At 24.4% G+C, this 10907-nt stretch overlaps 1 protein-coding gene across 1 annotated transcript; it reads right to left on the bottom strand.

Moving 5' to 3' along the window:
- Positions 1-3619: 3619 nt before the first annotated feature.
- Positions 3620-8630, bottom strand: LOC112688941 (zinc finger protein-like 1 homolog). The gene is made up of 6 exons (XM_025562381.1): positions 8069-8630; positions 7809-7992; positions 7112-7353; positions 6749-7046; positions 4935-5205; positions 3620-3955 (listed from the first exon to the last, which is right to left on the bottom strand). Exons 1-6 carry the CDS (start codon positions 8168-8170, stop codon positions 3739-3741), a joined length of 1314 nt encoding a protein of 437 aa, XP_025418166.1. The 5' UTR covers positions 8171-8630; the 3' UTR covers positions 3620-3738.
- Between the last annotated feature and the right edge of the window lie 2277 nt (positions 8631-10907).

Raw genomic sequence — 10907 nt, 5'->3', positions numbered from 1 at the left:
TTTGATAATGTTATCGTCATAATACCATATGATTGATACGATAGAAAAGGATTTCAATTTAATCTTATTTTATATATAATATGATTGAAATCAGGTTTTTATTTTATGGATTGATGCACTTTTTACCCACAATGGTTGATAAAATAGATAATAATATTGTGAACTATAGTGGAATCTTGCTATGTCGAACTCCGATATCTCGAAGTGTCTGTATGTCAAATTTTTTTTTTTTAGTTTCGATCATTCAGTATTGGGCTTACGTGTTAGTTATTTCGGTATATTGAATTTCCATATGTTGAATTTTTCTATAAGTCGAAGTCATTTTCCGGTAAACCCCCCCCCCCCCCCACCCGTCTATTATGATTCACTAACTCATATATATATATATATATGACAAATTAGATAAAGAATAAAATGCCCAGACTATTAAATAAATGACAGAGCTTGTACACACAATATTGTAATAATTATTGTAATATTGCCATACGTCCTAAAAAAACGGGATTGTCACCGGTTTTGGACTTCGTGTCCTGGTGCCCCGAATAATGTTTTCAGGATGTTTATATGTCTCGGCTTAGAAGTTTAGAGGAAATTTTGAATTAATTTTTAATTTCGACGATTTTATTTCAAAGTACATTTTTAATCGTAATCAATTAACAATATATTATAAAAACATATCTAATATGTAATTTGCACATATAAATATATAATGTATTTTATTTTATAAAAATATTTTTAAATATTATATTGCTTGCCATTAATGGTTCTCTCAGTATATTAAAAGTAATCAGAGGCGGATTTAACGGTTGTTAAGTCGGCGAATGCCGACAGGGCTTTTTCCTAAATTGTTTACTGAGGCCTAAAAGAATTATAGTTAATTTTTTGTAAATTTTACCCAAAATAAAAAAACTATAGTACAAACTGTAATATCATTTACAATTACCATTTTTATTTATAACAAAATAATTTTAAATATACAGGAAATACTCAGGAATACCCGAATATCAACTTCAAAAATATAACATTTTATTTATGAACAAAGTAGAAAAAATCGAATATAGATATAGTTAGAATTACTGTAAACATTGATTATAGAATTCTATATAATTTCCGAGTATAAACACTATACGAGTATATGAACAATGATTTATTATCAGTTTCGCTGCATCACCTTCATTCTGATGTACTATTTTTCATTTTCGTATCTCGGAAACGCGAGTGTAGAGAGCAGCTTTGTAAAACGGGGCTAAAATGTTAGTACTACATTTATTACGAGGCCCCTCTTTTGGATTTGCCGACTTCGTTAAAACCTTTAAATCCGCCACTAAAAGTAATTAAAGTAATAAAAAGTATATTTTTTAATAATATGTTGGTTTTGTTTTGTTTTTTTTTTCAATTTCACCTTATAAATTTATGGCAACCTTATAATAACGTTAATATTTTACTATAGTTTAGGTTTAGTGACTGATAACGATGATAAAATTAAACGGACTTATATTCATGAACTTCGAAGATACGTACAATAGCCAGGAGCTTCTGGCAAAAGTTTTTTTGCACTTAATAGATTATGTAGTTTTATTGAAAATATTTCTAATACTAAACAAAAACGACAGATTTTCTACTTTCATAGAAAATAATAATAAACCCAAATTATGAATATTAAATGTTAATATTATAATGTATATTTTTAGAGATAAGGTTGTACGTCGTTTTATTGTTATACCACGGTTTAAAAATTATTATACAAATTAAGAAGTACATAACTGAAAAAGTTAGTCAAAATAAGAATAGGAAAAACATAGAACAACAATTAATAATATTATTTTTTTTACCATTTATTAATAATACGTACAAAATAATAATACATCAATTAAATGAAAAATAAATTTAAATTTAAAATAATGTCTCAAAATAACTTCGACTATAATTTTATAAAATTCAGTTTAATATTAGTATGTACATAAGAGAATTTGATTTGGAGGTACTCGTGTAGTGTGATACCTACCGCAATTTTGTCAATGTTGTAAATGTAAATTTTAATCTATCGGAAACACTAATTAAAAAATGATTGAAATGTTTGATTTTCAAAATATGATAATAAATAATATAATATTATATTATTCATTCAATTTAATTTTCTTATTGTTGATCTTATCGATATTTTTCAACTTTTATTTGGTTTTACTACGGGAAATCTGTAAATTAAGTCATTATAATAATCAAAAAATATTAGGCATTAAATTAGTCATTCAGATAACTGGTAAATAATAACCAAGACAACAAAAAATTACTTCTAGATATATTATTATAAAATATAATCGAAAAAAGAACTCGAATAATGATTTATAAAAAACTACATATTTATATTAAAAAAAAAAATTAAAATTAAATTAATTGTTTTTTTTTTTTTTATACATATTTTGATAAAAATGGTAAAAGTAATATCGATTTACAATTAAATAAAATTTAGTATTAGCTTTATACTGAGTGTATCGAATATCAGTTTCTATAAGCTACAAATTTACTCCAAAATGTCGTTACAATTTGATTGAAATAATCAGTGTAAAGACGCAGTAGTTACAATTTTAGATATATGTAAAAGAATGAAAAATCCTGATGAGATTATTCAAATTGGCGAGTCGCTATTTCAGGACAAAAGAAAATATAATAGAGGACGATTAAGGAAATATAATATTAATAATTGAGGTATATAAATTATCATTAAACTCAAAAGAATTATGGAACTCACATGCAAGGCTCATGGACTATTGACATCAGTAGTAAAATTGTTAATAGGTTTTAGAAAAAACGATGTTTAAAACAATGTAAATATAATAAAGAAACTTTTACATCAATAATACAGAATAAATACAATTAAGGACAACCGTTTATTTAGATTAATAACGTTAGCATATAGTACCTTATAAATTATAGGTTATTGTCACATAACTGTTAATCATTCAAAGTTTTTTGATAATCCTAGACATCTTAGAACTAAATATGACATGAAAAATTAAGTTGTGACATACTGTTCAGACAGCCAACAAAAAGAGGTATGGTGGCAGACCATTAATATAACATACAATTCATTGAAATTTTTTGAGTTAACTTAATACTTATGGTGTATAAGATATACCATTTTGAAATACTTGGCATAGTAACTTCATAATATATTTTTGATAGTTGACATTTTACGGTAGGTAGCATATTGCACGCATTTAGTTTTTGATATACATAGTATAGATCTATACTAGTATCGTAGTTTTTTAATTAAATCATTCATTCACATTTATCAATAATAATAATATAAACTTTTTAGGTGTAAAATTATTACGTCCTTCAATAAACTTTCTGAGTAATAAATGAATGAATTATTTATATTAAAATGTTCAAATTTAAATAATAGTGTTAATTACAATAATATAATAAATAAAAATATTTCCCAACATTTTGATATTGATATTTAATTGGTAGATTTTAAAGTACAACATTTAAAATTCAGAAACATAGTATAAAATAAATAAATATTATGAAATGATGTTATCAAAAAAAATTATTTATATTTCTAAATATTATTATTAGTAAAAATTATGTATAAATAAATAACATAATACGTGACCATTAGGTACATGACTTGATTCTTAATGTAAACAACAATAGCATTTCAATTACAACTGCAATCTAATTATAAACAACATTTTAAGATTTTTAAGGCAATTAATTAAATAATATCTGATTTTATAAGTTGATGTTATAAATTTTTAAATTTGATTCATCGTTAATTTTATTAAGATCATCTTCACCAGCATAATCTATACTATTATTATTAAATGGTTCATTACTGGAACGAGTATAACTAGTAATGACCAACAATAAAAAAACAATAATTATTACACAAATAATTATTAAAATGGAAATTCTAGTAGTATTATTATCTTCTCCTCTATTATTTAAACTGAAACAAAAAAAAATCACCATTCTTATAATGTTAGAAGCAATATTATGCATATATAAAGTATCTTTTATATATTTTTTTTTTCAATAAGTCATTAATTATAAATTAACAAAACCAATATAGTTTTTTATTGATATTTAACAAAATGTAATTAGTACAAAACATAATATGGAGAAATCTGTTTAACGCTGATCCGTAATATTTTTAAAACTTTTCTTGGATAAAACTATGGCAATATTCAGTTTGGAACAAGCTTGTTTCTATAACAGAATATATTTTTGATTCTATCAAATTCCATATTTGGCAGTTTTAACTGTTTTATTTTAACTATAGATATTATAATATCTACAAATTTTGAATTTTTTAAAAATTGTATTTAAAGTAAATCATTATTTATATTTATATGCATTTTTATTAATAATTTGACACTTTGTTTTATAATATGTAAACATAAATTTATATTATGAACTTGATAATTCTTTCAAAAAATGTATTAAATAGAAATAACAATAAATAATAAATAAATAATCAATAAATGAATTATTAGTGTACATAATATATACAAATAATATGCATTATATTCAATACTAATAACAATATAAAATGTTTTTATTATTTTTTGTAAAAGAACTATATAAAAATTGTTAATTATTTAAAAAATTAAATGTCATATAGTATATTTTTGATATACTGAAACCCACGACAAATAGTATCAAAAGAAACTTAATATTCTCTATAACTTTATATTGCCATACTTTTGAAAGTTTTGAATTACAAATATTACAATTATAAAATAATATTATATAGTTAATTTGTTTAATGGATATTTTTTCACTAAATAAATGTTTTTTTTTTTTTTTAAATTTTATAATTCCAGAAAATATTTTGTTACAAGACATTTTATTAAATAGAGGTTCTACTATATATTAATAGACTAAAAACAAAAAAAAAAAAAACAGCTTATTATAAATATACTTGCCCACAAAAATACTGTGATAGCCGATGGTAACTTAAAGACCAAGATTGTTTGTTGAATTTTTTAGGTCTATATTTTCCACTAGGATCCTGTTGTTCTTCATCATTATTTATTATTAATGGAGTGGAGGATGTTATCGTATGTCTATTACTTAAATCTGAATTTTGTGTAATTGCCATATTAACAGATAAACATTGTTGTTGTTGTTGTTGTAGCTGTTGTTGTTGTTGGTGGTAATGCTGTTGTTGCTGTGGTGTAAATACAGAATCGATACCTAAAAAAAATAGTAAAACTTATATACTTAAATGAAATGAAATCGAAATAGGAACAAGAATTCAGTCAGGAAATAAATGCCTTTATGGTCTTGCGAAATTACTGGGATCAAGATCACTTTCAAGAGAGTTAAAATTACAATTATACATCACATTAATACGACCTGTTATTACTTATGGAGCTGAGGCGTGGCCATTAAGGAAAAGTGATGAAAGAAAACTCTTAGTACTGGAAAGAAAAATACTGAGGAAGATCTTTGGACCAGTAAAAGGCATGTTTAGTGAGGAATGGAGAATAAGGAAAAATGATGAACTAGAGACACTCTTTCATAAACCCAGTATACTCGAAACAATAAAGAACAGAAGATTGATTTGGGCTGGGCACGCCTGGCGTAGTCAAAACCCACTCATACGTATGGTACTGGAGGAGAACCCTAATTGAAAAAGACCGCTAGGAAGACCACGTCAGAGATGGGAGGACGGAGTTAGGGATGATGTGAAAGCATTAGGTGGAGGAGAAGATTGAAGATTACAGGCATCGAATAGAGAAAACTGGAGTCAAGGATGTATGTCGGGATGGTCCTAGTGGCCGAGTTTACCAAAGAAGAAGAAGATATACTTAAGAACTTTATCTATTTCATATAAAAGTTTATTTAAAAATAAATGCTACCACTTAATAATTAATAATAAATATTATCTATGAATAAATATTGTACTAAGAAAAAAAATTAAAAGTTTAATATTTTGAATTCTTATGACTACTTTATTTAAGTATAACATTTCTCTGTTTTTGTTAAATCAATTAAAATAACAAAAAAAAAAAAAAATAGGGTGGAAGAGAAATTTTACGATGTCATCGGTTATGAGTACAACAACAGTTGACATATCATTTAAACACGAATATCTTAACATCTAAACAATATCGGGTATTCGATTATGTTAGGGCATGCCACCTCTCCTGTCATTTGGACTATCATTATTTAGCTTAGAGGTCCACTTACATCAAGTGGGTAAACAAAAATTATTACATATACTTAAATCAATAAATATTAATGTTGTTCATCACATGTATTGCATTTTATAAACATATATTTTACAAGATTGATAAGCTCTTGGAATTAAAGCTTGAGTATAATTATAGCCAGTTATTTATAAAGGGTTCCACTAGGTTTTTATATTGGTGGATAATCATTAAAATTTTAAAAAAAGTAAATAATCATGGTACAAAATTATATGCATAATTAAAATTTCACAAATTAAAAATGTACTTAATTAAAACATTTTATTTGGTACTATATATTCTTGCAGTGATTAAAATTACATATATCTTTATTCAAAATTTGTTAGAGCAAGTTTAAAAATATGTTAAGACCATCAAATAAAAAAAAAAATTGTAAATTACATTTTATCAATATTTTTAATTTTAATTTCCAAAACAAAAAATATTAGATAACATGGATATTGTATTAAAATACTAAAACAGTCTACATTTAATTTAATTGTTATATATTTGTAATATATTTGTAATTGTTATATATTACATACCATAATTATTGTTGAAATGCCGATGATGAATTGGCTGGTATGTTTGATGTGTGTTATTACGATGATTAATAGTTGCTATATCTGATAAGGGAACTAATTCAGAATTATTATAACTATAAAAACCACTTGTATTATTAGGTGATTGAATCGTTTGATTTATGGTCATTGGAGATATATTATTTGGAACAGTAATGAATTGTTCTTTAATTTCAAATGTAGACTGTTCTTCAAACTGTTCATCTGCAGTTTCTTCAAAACATTCTTCATCTTCAAGTAAATATTTTTCAAGATTTTCCACCTTTTGAAAAAGAAAAATGAATTTTCCTTAAAAATCTAAGTTTAAACAAATATTTAATTCCATACATTTCCATTTGTAATCAAAGCTTGGCCCCACCAATCACCATGATCTAATAAATATTTGTGCAACTGTGAAGCAACTGGAGATAATTCATTAGAATTAATTCCAGTAATATCGTTTGAATCTTGTGGTAGGTCTTGTTGTTCTTGTAACCATAATGACCGAGCACAGGAAGGGCATTTTAAAATATTACCACATTTTAGTTGCTTTTTTACATATACTGCTAAACAATGTGCGTGTACTATATCTGGAAATTAATTTTAATATTAAATAATTACATCTACATGAAAATATTTTTGACAATTTATAATTTGTATGATTAATTTATTTTTAATATAAAAAATAATTTTAGTAATATTTAATTATACAGCAAATGTAGTAACTAATTAACGTTTTGATTACATTTGAACCAATTTTTTTTTCAACAAATTAAAATAAACAAAAAATGAACGCAAAGATTTAAATTAATATCATAAATTCTGAAATTAATAGAAAAATTAATGTAATTTTTCAGTAAATAATATTTTTGAAATAAGTAATTAGTAGTAACAACTACGGATAAAATATTTTCTCGTTAGAATTAGAAATAGGTTCATACACCATATCTAAATATAAAAATTTATAAAACTGTAATAAGTAATTATTAAAAATTTGATTAAAAAATAATTCGGTAACACAATTAATTTGAATATCTGTACTCACGATAGCATAATAATCGAATAGGAGTTTTTCTATTGTTGAAGCTAGTCGCTATATTTTCTATATCTTTTTGTACTATAGCAAACTGTTTTTGGCAAACAGCACACAATGCAGAAGCTGATACTGTTGATGATGATGCACTACCACTAGCCTCTTTCAACCATGTAGTATAAGATTTGACTACGCACTATAACAGATTCAATATGGGCCATGATGTTTAGAAATTGACAGGCAATGTTGTGTTATTTTATGTTTATAATTACAGTGGTGTGGTTGTTGATAATGCAATGCTCACAGACATTGACACAATGATGAAAACAAAAATGACTAGTAGTCTTACGTTTCGGACATTTACAAAGGCCCATCGTTGAGGAAAATATCACGAGTGTGTATAATGATTGTAATATAATTGTTAGGTAACTATGTCCGTTTGTAATCAACAAAAAATTCTTATGGTTAAGATATTTATAAAATAATCGTAGAATTGTATAATGGAATAATGATGACGATAGTAATAATAATAATAATAATAAAAGTGATGATGTTGAAAAACCTAGACAGAAAATATGATTTTAAGCAGCAGGCGCATAACATACGTGGAAACGGAATGTAACGATGTACTATGTTATCATTCAACTAGATTTGATCGAAACTAAATGAACATTTTTTTCGGACTGTCGTTTTTACTGCTCGTTTTCCTAATCGAAGAAGGCACTGTTTACTGTTCAGTAGGCGTTCAATCGGTACACTAATTAATGACGGGTCATGATAACAAGAATTAATATGAAATCGTCACAGAGTGATATCATCAAAATGTATCTGCGATTCGACCCGGCCCGATAACGGACGTAATCATGACTACAAAATAGATGTGTGCGTGCGTGTGATAAAAATTTTATCGACAGGAGCGTCTAAACACAGGAATGCACCTTATGCATTCTTCGCATGCGCGTAATTTATTCACCACTATCATAATGTTAGGCTGTTACATAGAGTCACGAACATATAACTAATAGTTATCAATATATTATATCAAATCACTATAATACGATAATAATATTAGTTATGAATCAAACTATTCAAAATTTAACTACGTACCTACTTCCTATGTAAATAATATATTGTTATTTTATTTTAGTTGTTAAATAATAATGTTCAGTTTCGTTATAATTTTTTTTTTGTAATAGTATATTATTGAGATGTTTAGTTTCAACTACCTATAGTGTAATGTACATCATATCTTTTCATACGTATTTTATAGTTACTACGTAATTACAATTTACAATTATAACCATAAACAAATTAATAGATGTAATATGAACCACGTGCGAATCACAAAATTTATTTATTTATTAGTCTAACTCTAAAATCCTTACATCCTAATATTGTGTAACTGTGTTAAACTCAAAACTCGGCACACTACACTAGTTGGTTTTAATAATTCATACTTGTACTTACTATTAAGATGATGTAATTTATATAGATATTAGATAATATTAAATTTTTATGTTTAAGACGTTTGTGAATTGTATTGTTAATACTCAATAAAACATTTAGTAAATAGCCTTTGTGTAATAAATTTTGATAGTCTGATTTATGAAATGTTCAAATAGGTAATTGGGTAAATGTAGATATAAATAAACATTATTAAAAGCCATCTTAACAAATTAGCAGACTTGGGCAGTATTCCAAATACAATATTGTATTCAGAATACTTATTAAGTATCTCAAATACTTTTAAATACATCGGCCTCAACGTTCTTGGCCTCTTGGTTTATAATGGTGAAACCACGAATATATATATATATTAGGGTGGTCCTTAGTTATGGAAGAAGAAATTTTTTTTAAATATTCTTCGTTTAGGTACCCGCTATTTTGTTCATTATAATCAGTAAGTAATTGGGACTAAATTTGGTCATGATAACTCACCCCCTTCCCGTGCCTCAAAAGGGTTGAAAATTTGTTATAGAAGGTAATTTTGTCAATTTAACTAAAAAACTGTAGTACTTAGCAAAAAATATATAGAAGGTTGATCATGTATTTTAATGTTGCTCATAAAATATATATTTAAAAAATTTGTCAAAAGTCTGTATTTTTCCAAGAAAAATAGTAAAATACGAAATATTTTATTTATTTTGCAGTTGATTTTTTATATTTATTCAAGTGTATTTGATTAAATATTAAAAATACAAAAACATTTCTTACATAAAAATTGAATAAAATTTAATTTCCTGAAAAAAATGTAATTTGTAATAGTCAGATTTATATAAATTATTCTAATGTTATAACAGTTATAATAAAATTTAAAATTATAAATAATAAATTTTAATAAATTCTTAATTATTCCACGAACATAAAATACTAAAAAATTACCTGTAACACATATAGTTTTTGTTCCTCTTGTTTCGTAAATTTGTTGTTAAATGTTATAAATAAATATATATATATATATATATTTATTGTACATATGTTGATCACAATATTGATCAGACAATCAATAATTTGAAGTCGTATAACTATTTCACTATTATAATTATTACTGTTAAAATAATTTAAATTATAATTATTATTTCAAAATAAATTTAATTTTGCATATGGAAAAATTATAATAATACTATATCTTTTTAGTTGACAATGTAATAATATGGTTGGATGGTATTTTAATGCAATAAAAATAGCATTAAATGTTTTAAGAATAGCAAAATCATTAAAACAATGCATAGTAAAAAGTTAAATTTATAAAAAATGAATTCTTAATACAAAAATTGAAGTTTTAAAAATATAATATTATTTTTTTTATAAGGTTACTAGCAAAACAACTAAATCTTCAATTATAAATAAAAGTTAAATGAATATCTATAACTTATTGTTCAACAAACATGAATAAAATTGCATAGATATTAGTTGATTCAAGAATTGTTTTAATTTTATTGTATTTTTTATAATAAAATTTATTCTGATAGATTAGAATTGTAAAATCAATAAATTAAATCAATACATATATTATGAAATGAGTAATAATATATAATACATAAGAAAAAATTTGTTTAAATATATATATTCAGATATCTTATCATATATTTAAAATTGAGAGCCACAAAA

Source organism: Sipha flava, unplaced genomic scaffold (assembly GCF_003268045.1).
Source record: "Sipha flava isolate LNK unplaced genomic scaffold, YSA_version1 41_pilon_pilon, whole genome shotgun sequence".
Classification (NCBI taxonomy): domain Eukaryota; kingdom Metazoa; phylum Arthropoda; class Insecta; order Hemiptera; family Aphididae; genus Sipha; species Sipha flava.
This window is presented reverse-complemented; position numbering and strand designations above follow the sequence as displayed.